This window comes from Fistularia commersonii, chromosome 28, assembly GCF_037954325.1.
Source record: "Fistularia commersonii isolate RoL2024-O1a breed Wild chromosome 28, RoL_Fcom_v1.0, whole genome shotgun sequence".
Lineage (NCBI taxonomy): Eukaryota > Metazoa > Chordata > Actinopteri > Syngnathiformes > Fistulariidae > Fistularia > Fistularia commersonii.
This window is the reverse complement of record NC_141311.1, coordinates 7,688,196-7,703,348: the sequence shown is the minus strand read 5'-3', so window position 1 is coordinate 7,703,348 and position 15,153 is coordinate 7,688,196. Positions and strand designations below refer to the sequence as shown.

Genomic DNA, 15,153 nt, shown 5'->3' with positions numbered 1-15,153 from the left:
ACAAGAATTCACCATAATAATCTGTGTAACCCTTCAGAAGTCTGTATCTCTATACAATAAACTGTAAATGTGTAGTCAAACTAACTCCACCCGTTTTCACCATACTATCTACTGGAATATAACAATACGTCAGTTCGAACTCACAAATATTAAAATTTTCCCTTAAATGTAAGCCTCAAATGATTCTATTAACACTTATATTGCCCACCTTTTGTGTAGACTGCTGCATAATTATATGAATAACATTAAAAGCTTTCTTAAAAAACACACTCCATATTTTAAATTCCAGTCTGATGTTCAATCAAAACACGATTTACAAAGTCCCTTATTTGCATTTTATTGCGGCAACCTCGAGACGCGATGTATTGTTGTCAAGCATGTGTCGTTTTCCCACAATGACGGAATTTGACGCTCTCACACTCTGGGTGCTGATTGGCTACGCTTTCACGGCGGGGCGTGTCAGGCAGAAATAAGGAAGTGGCGTCTTTATGTGTTGAGTTTGTCTGTTTAAGGGGAAAAAAGAGACACATTTGAGTTCATGAGCATAAAGTAAAATTCATTTTATTCCCAGTATTCATTTTAACGACTGATATAATAGGAATAAATAACTTCATATGAATGCATCACACGATTCAATAAGAGGACCCAGAAGTTGAAACGTGCCACTTTATAGCAGATGTGCACCTTTTTCCAACAATCACTTGTAGGTTTTGGAGGAACTACATGTGTTTCACAATCTCTCACGAGACTCCTAGTTCCTTCGGCTTGGTCAGAAATAAAATCTTAAAGGGTCAAACGTCGATTGAACCTAAGCCACAATGCTTATTGATTTTTTTTTAAATACATTTTTTCATTCTGCGGTGTCTTTATTTCTCCTTGCCCTGGATAATAGTCGTGCAGCTTGAGCTAATTGTCAAAAGATTTGGCAACCCACTTTTTTCTTTTTTCTTTTCTTTTTTTTAATCTACCCCTTTGACTTCGTCTGCAAAGCGGTTAAAGCAGCAGACACCCGGGCGAGCCGGACGCATTTACGGTCGGGACCGTAAACCTCGAAGTATTTAGTCACATCCCGATTTATTCACAATGTAGGCGTAGTTGCTTTGGTTAATTTCAAGTTGCCAGATCCTGTTCCTGTCGGGCGTATTTCACGTACGGATGGGAGGCTGTAGTTTTTCTAGGAGAAGGAGGAGGAGGAGGAGGTGGTGAGTGCAAGCCAAGCCAATAAGGCTGTATTGGCCGGCTGCTACCCGTGGCCCGCTGTTTTTATCAGAAACCGTTTGTTTTGCACGGTGAAAAGCAATAACAACAACAACACGGCGCACTTGGGAGCTACCGAAAGGACGGTAGCATGATAGTCGTGGAGGGGACTCGGCAGGAAGCGTGCCCGTGTCCGAAGCTCACTGCGCCCACAGCGGATTCATTGGGTCGGTAACCAGCGTCCGACATGGGGAAGGAGGTGAACGGCGTTTCGCGGAGCCGGTTTGAGGTAAGTTGACAGGGGGTTACGCCGACTGACAGCCCTTGACACACATCCAGGGTTGTGCGCCGAGAGCAGGGGCCTACGCGGTTGTCGCCGTGTTTCTCGTCCGACAGAGCGCTTTACGGTCGAGGCTATCGATGCGGCTTCCGCTGTCAGCGCTCGGCAGCGGGTCAGACACTGGGGTTTTGTCCGGACAACTGGATCAAACCCGGGCCCGGCATCACATGACGACCAGCTCACACATATACACACACACGCACACACACGGAGGCTGTTTGCTAGCCCGTCGTAAACGAGTAAACACATGTTTGTGTGTGTGTTTTTTCTTATTTGATGCTTCGCTTTGCGCCACCAAAACAAAGACAATGAGGCTCCACAAAGCACGCCGAGGGCAGCCGATGGGAGCCGAAACGGGCGTCCCGACTCGGGTCCATCCGGTCCGCGAACACAGGCTTTTTATTTGCATTTTTTTCTAATCCAAACATGTGCTTTTTTCCGCTCTGCTACTTTTGTCGGATTGTGCTACGAGCCGGATTGTTGTGTCTGCCCATGGCCGCTGCGGTGGTGGTGGTGACGGTGAGGGGGGTTCGGGTTGTGACTGCTACAAGCACCCCCCTCCGGTACTAGCTTCGAACCAGCAACCAGAAACCGTGACATTAGCAAAAAGCACCCGTGAAACATAAAGAAAATCGGGGATAAGATGCAGCTGGACACCGACTGGGGTTACGTGGTTGTTGTTCCGTGACATTTACCGTAAAGTTTGTGTCGCAGCCACGCAAGCGCATCTGAACATTTCGGTTTTTTTTGAGAGGGGGTGGTGGAAAAAAACAACAAAACTTGTATATAATTGCTATGGATCCGGTGACATTGAGCTGCGTAGCCCGAGCACCCGCGGTGGTTTAATCCCCGGCCAGCGTGGGATTTGTATGTGTGTGTGTGTGTGTATGTGTGTGTGTGCGTGGTTTTATTTATTTTTAACGGTGCAACAGCTGACGACTCAGAAGATTCAGGCCGTTGCCGTCTGGTCCAACAGCTGCGGTAGAGCCGTGGCTTGAGCTGCTAAGCTAGCCGAGGTTAAAGTGGAAGATTAACCGGAAGTCGTGCGGCCTCCCCTTCAAAATAAAATCGAAGCGTTTTCGCATTCATTCGGTTGTAATCCGTGATTATCAACATACTCTCGTCTAATAGGTGGTTGTTTTAAAATAGATTTCATTACATTTCCAATGCTCGGTGGGTTTTTAGTTACATAAGTCACTCCAAAGCATCGTTATCACAGATGCTACGTTAGAAATCGCAATCATGCTTTATGACGTAGAAGTTGCATTTATTAAATTGATATTATTCAACTAGGATAATATGTGTCATGCAGTCTGGTTAGGCCTGTCTAATATGTTGTCAGACCACGTGAATTATGTATAAAGGCGATCCTTGAGATAACAAAGATAGAGTTGGAATTGCAACTTGTTTCCTGGAAAACCCAAGTACTCTATTTGTGGATCATAATTAATTTTTACTGGAATAAACTTGTTAGATTTAGAATTTAAAGAGAACTACGTTTTATCTGATCCAACAAACGACGTTTAGAAATTGGGTCAAAGTTAACACACATGTCAGATTGTCACCTGTTGATCCAGAATAGATGAGAAATGTCATGATTCCATATATTTGTTATTTCCCTCAGGTAGTAACTTTGGATCTTTTCGGAAAATCCCATTTAGAAGTAGTCGAACCTGCAGTCTGACAATTAATTACTTTGAAAGGTGTGACTGGATGTATTCTCATACTTGACTGGCTAAGGCTGAGCAGTGGAGAGGCATAATGCTGGCATTCACACAGCATCAGGTTCATTTTACATTCGGCTACAAAAGGGCCTGATACGCGCCCGTTGACCATACCCATTCTGTTGTTTGGAAATGGTCCTGGATTATTTGAGCAGAAAGTATTGTTGTGGAAGGCGAGCTGTCCGAGCCAATTTCCACCGAATCCAGAGGCCAAACATTTGTCCCTTCTCTTTGCCTCAAACCCTGCGCCGCTCGACCGCTATTTATGTGTTTGCACGTGTTGAAGTTTCTCGGTTTCATCAGAAAGACATCGTCAGGCTTTGTACTCTTTTCTGAACTGACTTTTAAAGGTCTAGCCAAACTCAGACTGACAGTCTCTCCAAATATGTAACAATTGTGAATGCGGCTTCAGTTTGCACAGCAGAAGATAGTAAGCAAAACACACATTGCACTCTCCCCACTTTTCTTTTTTACAAAAAAGCCCCAAACCAAAACAAACACAGTAAATATAGATTTGATTGATGATGTGTGGTTCATATTCGTACCACAGAGGATGTGCTCGCAAACAAAATCTGGTTCCTCTATGATCTCGTCATATTTGCCTCTTGCGATACCTCCTGCTCCCTTTATTTACACAGCAACCCCCCCGACCCTGATTAACTCCACTGATTTAGATGTGTGTCTCTAAATCTATGCGGTGAAATGGATTTGGCCAGATGTTCCTTTTTTCATGAATAAGTGCACGCCTCCAATTGTTATTTTGTCAGCGTTGTGCGTTTTGCAATCTAGCAGAGAAAGATTTTTCCCACAAATCATAGGAAACCGTGTGTGTGTGTGTGTGTATGTGTGTGTGTGTGTGTTTTAATAGATGCTAATATATTTGCTTTGTGTCCTGAAAGTCATTCATTTGATTATGGGCCAGCATTTGTGCCCAAACAATATGCAATTATTTATTTGGCGGTCCGTGAGCAGTTTTGCAGATGCAGGACGTATTTGACCGTAAAGACACATGTTGCGAAATTCCAGTGCACATTTGTGTCAATGAGCGCGCTGGTGCAGAAACACCCCGTACGAATCAAGAGGAGGACAGAAGTTGAAAAAAGATAGAATTAAAGAGAAAAAAGATAGCATTAAAGCAGAAAAAGCCACTTGGGCTTTGTTGTCAACAGGACAAAGTCCTCTCCTGCCATTTTCTGCTTCAAAGACAAAGAGAAAAAAAATCCTGTCTCTCCTGCCCCTTTATCTTTTCTCACCCTGAGTATTTACCAAGACCTGACATCGACTATCTCAGCTGATGAGATTACGATCAGTTATCCTTGCTTATGTGCTGGCTTGTCCTTGTGCGAGTTGACCGAGCGGAGGGGGCCGTGTTGACACAGCCTTCCAGGACTACCCGTATCCTCTATACCCTTTCAGATGTTCACAAACAGTGACGAGGCGGTCATCAATAAGAAGCTGCCCAAGGAGCTGTTGCTACGGTGAGTGACATTTCAAAACAAGCAAAGATGGCATGTTCTGTAGTCGATGCCCACCTCACTGCTTCTACCCCCACAGTCACACTCCGAGGCACATTTGGCCTTGCACCACCCTCCTCCCTCTACAATCGCTCACCGCAGATACACCATCATATGCATCTTCCAATCAAATACTGACTGCTTACACCCCTTCAGCAAATATTTCCACTTGACCAACTAGGTAACAAACCACCAGGATGCAACATTGACCCTCACTCCCCCCCCCGACCCTGCTCCCCCAGCGCTAAAATTCTAATTAAAAACAGCCACTCGAGGCTATAAAACATTCAAATGGACTTAAAAAAAAAACAACAAAAACACCCCCAAGAGCCCCTCAGCGAAAAAGAAAATGAAGGCCATAACTCAAGCCTCGGCCTTGCCAGCAGGGCTTTCTCTCTCTTCCGAGGCTCCTGCCTCTGCGCCGCTCACGCAGGTGCAGCGCCCTGATTTGTGTGGCAGGCAGGCTGTGCTGCGACGCAATGCACCCCACCACCCCCGCCACGCGCTTCAAAATTTGAACCCATTTTGCCGCATCATGGGATCGCACAGTGAAGTCCGAGCTCCATTACCTCGAAGTAGATTCCATGCAAACATTTAGTCAGTGCATCTTTACCAAACACATCTTTGGCGCTGACAGCTGATTTACTCATACCTGTGCGATGTGGGAGAAGGAGGCGGAGTTGTGCTGAGGGCAGAATGCAACGCGATGAGGATGTTTCTGGCAGCTTTCGGGGGGTGGGGATCGGGGGTCTTCTAACTGTCCCCGTTTTTCTTTCAGAATCTTCTCCTTTCTGGATGTGGTGACACTGTGCCGATGTGCCCAGGTCTCACGGGTGAGTCTGTGTTCACCAGGTGTGCATGTGACTGTCTGAATTGATGTGTGTCTGTGTGTGCGCGCGCATTATTTGTGGCACCTTAAAGACTTCACCCTAAAGGTCCCCCTCTCCCGCCATACTCACAGTCCTGGAATGTTCTGGCATTGGACGGCAGCAACTGGCAGCGAATCGATCTCTTCGACTTCCAGCGCGACATCGAGGTAAGCCACTCGCCGCGCCTATTTTTGTCACGTCGAAAAAAAATTGAAATGTCACAGCCAACCCTGTGTTAAGTTCACGCCGAGGTTTTATTTCCTGTGTGGGCCGTGTTTATTGCAGGGTCGGGTGGTGGAGAACATCTCGAAGCGGTGCGGGGGGTTCCTCCGGAAGCTGAGCCTGCGAGGTTGCCTCGGTGTCGGGGACAGCGCCCTGAGGTGACTGCGAACCCTGGGACCGTCAGGCGAGTTAAGTCTCACCGCCGTCACCTCAATTTACACTTATATCTCTTATTTGTAGGACTTTCTCCCAGAACTGCAGGAATATTGAGCTGCTAAGTCTGAACGGCTGCACCAAGATCACTGACAGGTACGTTGGTAGTTCAGGTGAGAATGAACGCTGCCTGTGCCGGAAAATACTCAACATCCTTCTTTCTGCACAGCACATGTAACAGCCTCAGCAAGTTCTGTCCAAAGCTGAAGCACCTAGACCTCGCCTCCTGTACCTCAATCACCAACCTGTCACTCAAAGCTCTGAGGTGCGTTTTACACAGCGTGTGTGTTACACTGTCCGCCTAATATGACTCTTTCTCATGTGTAGCCACGCTTAAAGTTTAATCTAAATATATGCACTAAAAGATGTTGTCCTTTACACTCAGTGAGGGATGTCCCCTGCTGGAGCAGCTCAACATTTCCTGGTGCGACCAGGTCACCAAGGACGGCATCCAGGCCCTGGTTCGCTCGTGTCCCGGGCTCAAAGGCCTGTTTCTCAAGGGCTGCACGCAGGTATTGACTTCCAACAGCCAAGAGTAAACTCGGTCTCAGTGCAGCTCAGGTCTACTTTCCCCTTTCCAAATTTCAGTCCTGCAAATATCCCGCATCGCTCGTTGCCTCGCAAGCAAAGTCAAAGTGACTTTCTATCTGCTTTTACACACTGAGCAGTGAGCAGGTAAACTCTGCTGGGGCAGAAAAGGGTATCCAGATATATCGGTATACGATGCAAGATGTGGGAATATTTTCTCTTCGTGATTGTAAACCTCCATACAGATTGACACCAGGGTTCACAGGAGAGCTGCCACTTGTCAATCCGATGAATGAAATCCTGTTAACCGCTGCCTGGACAGATGGAAAGTGGGTCAAGTGTGTGAAATCTGCCAAAAAAAAGAGCCGGGCCTTTTTTAAACAAAGAAGGCCCACACTGCTGGGCCAGCCAGGACATCTTCGGTGGAAACACTGAAATAAACAGATTTTTTTTTTTCCCTCCAGTCATCCGCCAGCTCACATCGTACCAAGTTAATAGTCAGTGTCAGAGAGCCTTGCCACATTGCATCAGTGTACTGGTGTAATTCCACGTCATGTGACTTTGACATGCCTTCTTTCCTGGGCAATCTGTTTCACAGCTAGAAGACGAGGCCCTGAAGCATATCGGGGCTCACTGTCCAGAGCTGGTGACACTCAACTTGCAAACGTGCTCAGTAAGCGCCGCCATCGCGGCTCAAACCTGAATCCTCAGCATTTAAAAACAGAATAGAATATTAATAAACAGAGTCGTAAAGCTTCATCTCCCCACCATCTCCGAGCAGCAGATCACAGATGAAGGCCTCATCACCATCTGCCGTGGCTGCCATCGTCTGCAGTCTCTGTGCGTCTCGGGCTGCGCCAACATCACGGACGCCATTCTGCACGCCCTGGGACAGAACTGCCCCCGCCTCAGGTCAGAGTTCACCCCGCGCCCATCTTCACGCCCACCTTGACCTTCCTAGAAGGCAAAACATTAACCAGGCTGTGTATTTTTAGAAAGTCCGCTAAGAAGGAAACCAGTTCTTTGCCGAGGGATCTTGTGTTCTTCATTACGATGTACTTTATGCAATTTGAGGTTTTTCAGAATCTCCACTTGATCAGATGTCTTTTGGCCTTAAGAGACTTTATTATCTGATTTGTTTGCTTCTGACCATGTGATGGGGGCAGGAAGTGGATGGGCAGTCAGTTTGCATCGCGTAAAAAACGCCATACCTACAATTACATGGTCTGGTCACCGTGTCGAATCGGCATCCAAGCCCAACCCCGCTTCCTTGAGTCCTCGAGCCCGTTGAGTTGTTTCATGTATTTTACCCCCCGGTAAAGATAATATTTCTTCTGCGTTAGTGGAATCTGCCATAAGGGCCATTAACCGAATTAATGGCAGGGAACCAAAACATCTGTGTTTTAACGGCAAAGTTAAACCTTCTACAAATGTAGATCCACTTGCTTCAAACAGTTCCTTCCAGTTTCTGCGTGACGGAGCCGAGGGGGCGGAGGAAGGGGGGTCATTTACACCACCGTTGTCAACATCTTTCTCTTTGTCTCTTCCCTCAGAATATTAGAAGTCGCCCGCTGCTCCCAGCTCACAGATGTGGGCTTCACCACATTAGCGAGGGTGAGTGTGGCTTCGGCTCGCAGGCGAGACTCCGAAACCAAATTGTGGACGACCTGCCAGAAACACACACACACACACACAGTTTTACAAGACTGACCGCTCAAAGCGATTCAAGTAGCCACGCAGCCACAGTAGATCACAGAACTCGAGTGTTATTCTGTTTCATGTCTTTCCAGAATTGTCATGAGCTGGAGAAGATGGATTTAGAAGAATGTGTGCAGGTAAAAATAATAAAATAAATAACAACGAGCTTGTAGAATCTTTGAGGTGAAAGGCGACGGACCGTGACAACTTGGACTAAAGTGCTACATTAGTTTGAATCTTTCTCTGAATGTGTGATGTGAACTTGGTCGACCCATTGGGTTTGATTTACCCAAACAGGAAAGAGAACCTAAATAGGTTTCTGTTTCCTGTGAGGAGGAGTTCTGCCGCTTCAGTGTTTGCTCTGTCTTGACATTTTCTGCCAGATTACCGATGGAACACTCATCCAGCTATCAATCTACTGCCCCCGTTTGCAAGTCTTGGTGAGCACCCATCACACATGTTACTCACATCCCTGACCTGTCGTGGGAGTAATGAGTAATTGTGCCGCTGTAACCCTGCAGAGTCTGTCGCACTGCGAGCTGATCACCGACGACGGGATCAGACACCTCGGCAGCGGCCCCTGCGCTCATGACCGCCTGGAGGTGATTGAGCTGGACAACTGCCCCCTGATCACCGACGCATCCCTGGAGCACCTGAAGAGCTGCCACAGCCTGGACCGCATCGAACTCTACGACTGCCAGCAGATCACTCGCGCCGGCATCAAGAGACTGAGGGTGAGCCGGGTCACGCCCGCAACGTCTTGGTTGTTTTTAACTCCAGTACTCCAGTCCGGTATCAGACAAACCTTGGGTTTAATCGCCAGCCTGACTCCGTAGCATAGCAACCATCCAGGAGCTTGTCTCAGTTCGATTCTCACCGTCCGTGGCGAAAAGAAATGTTGCCATTACCTCACCTTCCCCTCCCTCTCTTTTTCCATCTCTGTGGTCATAAAGCCACCCTCCCAGTCAGTCAGTGTCCGGAAGATGTTAATCCATGGTCAGTAATATTACACTGCTATAAGGTTGTTTTTTGTTTTTTTTTTAACTCCATTGTTCGCTGCTTCACACTTAGCTTAAACTCGGTTGCACCTTTTTTTTATCACAGTATTGTTCTAATAAAAACTTTGGATGTAATTCCTTAAATGTGTGTTTTGGGATCAATGAGGTCGCTAAATGACTTGTAATAACTGACATAGAGACTGTAAACTAGATAAGTCAATATAAAGAGGTCACTAATATTGTTTTTATTTGGAGCCAGCTCTGATATTTGGGAATCTAGTGTATTTATGTTATTATTGTCATAAAGCACTGATTCATTCATTCATTCATTTAGTCATTTGCGGGGCATTCAGATGTCGTGACACAAAACGGTTCAATAGTCCATTAACCTTTATTATGGGAAAGGCGTCCAATAGATTTCCCAGCCATAACTGCTCGGTTTTCCAATTACAGTCTTCTTTCGCGTGACATACGTCGTGTAGCATTTGCACTTCTGTGGTGATCCGCCCACAGGATGGGACGAATCCGAGGCGTGAAATACCAAGTGTTTGGGTCGGCAGCGCCGAGTCAGGTCAAATCTGGATTCCACAGCGCTGGCCCTCACATTTGTTTTTTTTGTTTTTTTTTGTATTTAAATCAGGGAGCAGTCACAGGCCGCCAGCACCAATGTCTGGATTTTTGTGTCTCTGAACTCAAAGTGTCGAATTCATATTTGGGCCAAACCCCTGTTTTCCCGCAGCTTTCAAGGATACATCTGAACACCTGCCTGAACTCTGCTTTTCTTCTTCTTCTCCCCTTCCCTCCACAGACCCATCTGCCAAACATCAAAGTGCATGCATACTTTGCTCCCGTCACTCCGCCCCCCTCCGTCGGGGGGAGCCGTCAGAGGTTTTGCCGCTGCTGTGTCCTGCTATGATGTAAAGACAACGACCTCTCCCGCCCCCCGGCCCCTGCCCGACTTCCCTGTCCCGGAGTTCCCTCCCACGCCTCCTGTAGGAGCTCCCCGCGGCCCGCCACTCAAACCCGAACCCGCTGTCCTCCTCCGCCTCCTCGCAGCCCTCTCTTAAAGAGTACATGCTGGTGTCCCCCCCCCTCCCTGTTCCGCCACCTTTGGAGCAGCAGAGAGAAGGAGAGAGAGCCAAACAACACTGCAGAGTCTTTGGTAACTTCACCAAACACCAAAAGGAAAAAAAAAAAAAAGCAAAAACATTCCTGAATATCTATACACACTCAAAGACAGCCCACACAGCAGGCTTTTCATGCAGCAAGGCATGCACACACACGTGCACAGATGAACTCTTGGAAGATTTACTCAGAGCATTAGTGGTCTGAGCTCAGTGGAGGGGCCTTTTTTAAAAACAAAAAAAAAAAAATCTGCTGTCCAGAGATTTTTACCTCAAATGAAGTTCGGAGAATTTCAAAAATAAGAGCTTCACTTAAAACACAACAACAAAAAAAAAAAAAACGGGCAAGCTGTTCAGCCCCCCCACTGTGCTGAGGCAAAGCTTCCTCTGAACAGGAGTTTTTTTAGTTTAAAAGAAAAGAAAAAAATAACCTTTCATCCACCTGCACTTCCTGTAAAGGCATCGGCAAGACACTGCACGCCACCGAACCCTCCCTTGTGCCTGTTTCTGCTACAACCCTTAGGCCGCCGTGCACCGGGAGGAGGGGAGACGATGACAAAGTTGAATATTTTTCTAAACGAACTCCCGACTGATGCTTGCAAGCGGGGATTCAAGACGATGCCAAATGTTGCATGTGACACCGATCATTTTTTTTCTAAATGCAATTGTAGAGATACAAGGACCGCGGGAGTCAGAGCCAGCAACGCAACTGGTGTCGGGGGACAGAATTTGCCGTGGATGTGAGCGGCCGGGGGCACATGGAAGAACACGCACGCACAAATGCACGTTCAGTCACCTCCAGATGTGCGTGCGAAGTCGTGATGGAGAGTTTTGACAAAGACAACAAAAAAACAAGAGCCAGTACTTGAGAGACTGATACTGCCTGTGGGGAAGGGGGGCACTCACAGCAGCAGCAGCAGAGGAGGGAAAAGCAGGGTAAAAATGGACATCACTGCATGAACAGTGGCTGCGAGGAGAGGAGGAGCGGAGAGGAAAACGCCAGCGGGGGTCAGTCGCTCTCTTCATTTCTTCGCCCTGGTGTTCTGTCCTGGGGAAGTTTCTGACCAAGAGGAACTGGGGAACAGCAGACTGACGTTGGGTAGATGGGTGTGGGGGACCCTAAGGCCTTGCAGGGGGGGGGGGGGGGGGGTGGTAGACGGACTTGACACTGACCTCCACTGGAGGAAGTTGGACGTACCAAACTAGCGGGAACCGTGGGCCACAGACCGCAGACACCGAGGAATGACTTGGCCATGTCGGCGGGCAAAACTGAACTTTGCCCTTGAAGCGTCAAAGCCTTTTTCTTACGGATCATCTTCTCCCACACCTGCTTCTCATCCCTATTCCCCCATCTCCCCTCCAACCCATTTTCAGTTTGTTACTGCTTTTCTTTCCTCGTTGACCCCCCCCCACCCTACCCCGCCCGGATCTCCACCCTTCCCTCTCTCCCCTGCATTTCTTTTCGTTGTTTTTGTTTTGCCGTGGTATGGACTGTGCCTGCTTTGTGTTTTGAAGTCACGAGTTGAGTGTCCCCTAATCCTCCACCTCTTCCTCCAGTCATCCAGTTTTTTTTTTTTTCTAATACTTTTTACAAAGTGTCGAGGGTGGGGCTGGGGGGGGGGTCGGCACTGGTGCAATTGTTGTAAGTTAAATGTGAGTTTTTTTTTTGTTTTTATTTTCTTCTTTTTTTTTAAACGTGAGTTGAGGAGGAGTTTTTGGTATTCTGAGGTTTCACTTATTGAATGTTTCCATCCAGGAGAAGACCTCCATGTGGCTGCTGCACCACTGTATGCCACTTTAGCAGAATCTGATTCATATCCTTTAAGTGTGCTCGCTCTTTCTCTCTTTTTTTTTTCATTTCCACTCCTTCCTTTTCCAAACATTTCCCCCCCCGCCTTCCAACATGGCTCCTGAGCCCGGCTTTGTGAAATTAGCCAGAAGTTCATTTTAAAAGATAATACCAGTTTAGAATGTGGATAGATCTCAAACCCCATCCCCGTCCCGCTGTCAGGCCACACAGTGAATGAAGATTCTACTCAGTTTGTGATTGGGTGGCTTCAGCGGGCGGGATAATGCAAGATGAGTTGAATCCATTGTAATCCAGCCTGATCTGTTTGTTTGAATGGGGTGGGGGGGTTGGGGATGTAAACGGGGGATTAGGGAATAACCAAGAGTCAAAATGGCGAAGATGTGGAATGTACTCTCTCCCTGCCTGACCTTTTGGAGAAAGAGGCCAGTCGTGTCATCCGCCCGCCCTCTCCATGCACTGCATGTGCCAGGGTCAGACCGCACCAGTCCCTTTGAACGGATCGCAGGTGGTCACGCTTGACACAAAAAAAAAAAAACAACAAAGAAAAGTCACCAGTCTTGGTGCGAAACACACTACAGAACCCCCGCCTTACTCTCCTGGCTGTCACAAACTCCCCGCCCCCTGGACCCCCACCAGCCCTCACGGAGGACACGTCCTCCTGCTGTGCTGTCCCCACCCCTCCACCCCCACGTTTTGGTCCCAAACACTGGAGATCCGGACAGAGGGCGAGCGGCGGATCTACGGCGTGTTTCTCGCAGTAGATTAACACAAGAGAACTTTTCGGATTTGACGACGACTGTAGTTCATATAATTACTGTAAATCTCTTCCTTTATTTTTTTTTTTCTTTCATTTTTTGTACAATTAACCGATTATAAATGAATATGTACGTATGAATAAATATATACCTATATTATTAAGACTTGTCCAGCTCTGTCACTGGTGCTCTCCTCCTTCCAAAACTGAAGGTTGGTTGCCATCCGGGGCAGTAGGTGGCAGCAATGAGCTGCTAATGTTCACCTCCTTGAGCTTAAGTGGGAGTCTTGTTAAATTGCAAGCCTTTGAATATATTTAACCAGATGTTTTTTCCTTTTTTTTTTTTTTTTGATGTGGATTTTATGTACATCTTTTTCAGGTCTGACCCTCCCCACCCGCTGTCTTTTTAGTGGCAAATTGTTGTGTCTAGTAAGTATGGCATTCACCCAGGGACTTAAATACCTGTGAACATTTCTTTCAAGGCTGAGTCTTGAATTGAGACAAAACACATGACAAAAGTATATGTAAACAAAAAGAACTGAATGAATGAGTAAATTCAATGATTTGTTGCTCACGGTGGCCACCAGTCATTGATGTGTTGTTTTAGCAGATGACGCTTCAGTTTGGCAGGCGACATGTTTCTGTCCCCCCCCAGCCACTTTTCTCAATGATTTCAACTCAGGATGTCTGTCATCACATTCCCAGCTCCCTTGCTTTGGGCTTGGCACTACTTGATGAAGAGGATGTACTTAAATTGTTTCCATGGCAGCAGCGTGAGGCGCGTGCCAATGACTTCTGTATAAAGTGACCGTTGCAGGGCAGTGATGCTTGTCGAGCTTATATGTCCATCACAATCATTTTTATTGGTCCAAGGCTCAGGTAGGGCACCACTTTGTTGGTGTCACAGATGCAAACAAACTATTCAGTGGAGTTACATAATACCTGGGAGCATGTCAGGGGCACATCACTGGTGTAATGGCTTCCTCAAATTTGGATTTCATTGGCATTTGGCTGCTTTTGAGTGCATCTTCACCTCCCTCTGGTCCTGCATGTAGACTCTGTCTTTTACAATCTCTTTAAAGGATCCGCGGTGGTCCCCCTTGTAGCTTCAGTGACTGAAGACCAATTATTTCGCAGATCCCCAGCTTAAGTTTTGCGGACCCTCAGGGGTCCCCGGACCCACGTTTGAGAACTGTAGCTTAAGGTATTGAATCACAGTCTTTCAATGTGAGTTTTTCAGTTCTTCTTTGTTTAAAATTTGAATCTGCGACACTTAGTGTTATTTTTCACCTTCAAGAGAATAACGTCTTCTCTTCACCTGTGGCCTGACGTTTCCAGTGTTTTTGAAGCTGCTGAGTTTTTAACCTTTAGTTCATTTTTGTGTGTTTCAATGGGGACTCGCTGCCACCCGCTGAACTCTCTTACATCACCTATTTATAAATGAGTCCTTCGTGAGACGAAGATGCTTTTAAACCTCATCTCAAGCTGAGATGAACGCCTCTCATGGTTCTCGGTGGATGTTTCCAAGGCCCCACGTGTCGCTGCACGCCGGCTCTCTGTCTGTGTTTACTTGCGCACATGTGAGGCAAAAGTCCAAGTGACCAATCAGAATGGGCCCAGGGCCTGAGGTAACTGCAGCGGCTCTGGTACCGTGGCTGCACCTTGACAACCGCTGTCAAGACCGGTCTCCTGCCACATAGGAGCCCCCCCCCACCAACACACATTTCTCTAAACTACACAGATAAGTGTGTGTTGTCAGTGGTGTTTTACATCCACCTTTCAGCTGCTGTGTTCCAACTGCCAGGGCATCACATGGAAGATAAAGAGTGGAGGAGGAGGAGGAGGAATAAGGGGGTGGGGTGTGGGTATTTTTTTTTTTTTTTTTAAAGGGTGTGTTTGCCTCCACACACACACGGATCACTGCTCACTCTACCGCCTCCCCAACAAGCATTTGTGTTTCTGTCTGTGTATTTTTTGACAGCTGCAGCAGAACACATTCAACTTGGCCTTTACTGGGTCCACAGTCGTTTCAGCTTCCACCCACCTGACCCGCCTCACCCCACCTGCTGTGGCCCCGGCTCTGACTGAGGCAATAATTGCCGTGGTAGCTAAAGTCTTCATCCCTTTGTCTTTCTTCTGCCTCTGCTTTTTGTTGAAACACC

The 15,153-nt window shown here is 47.2% G+C and overlaps 1 protein-coding gene across 1 annotated transcript; it reads left to right on the top strand.

Moving 5' to 3' along the window:
- The first annotated feature begins 1,182 nt into the window (after positions 1 to 1,182).
- Positions 1,183 to 10,510, top strand: fbxl20 (F-box and leucine-rich repeat protein 20). The gene is made up of 15 exons (XM_086175980.1): positions 1,183 to 1,486; positions 4,678 to 4,739; positions 5,554 to 5,608; positions 5,737 to 5,811; positions 5,930 to 6,024; positions 6,107 to 6,175; positions 6,249 to 6,344; positions 6,465 to 6,591; positions 7,206 to 7,280; positions 7,389 to 7,519; positions 8,161 to 8,221; positions 8,398 to 8,442; positions 8,689 to 8,745; positions 8,827 to 9,039; positions 10,112 to 10,510. The coding sequence occupies exons 1-15, from the start codon at positions 1,445 to 1,447 to the stop codon at positions 10,217 to 10,219; spliced, it is 1,311 nt and encodes a 436-aa protein (XP_086032106.1). The 5' UTR covers positions 1,183 to 1,444; the 3' UTR covers positions 10,220 to 10,510.
- The last annotated feature ends 4,643 nt before the right edge of the window (positions 10,511 to 15,153 follow it).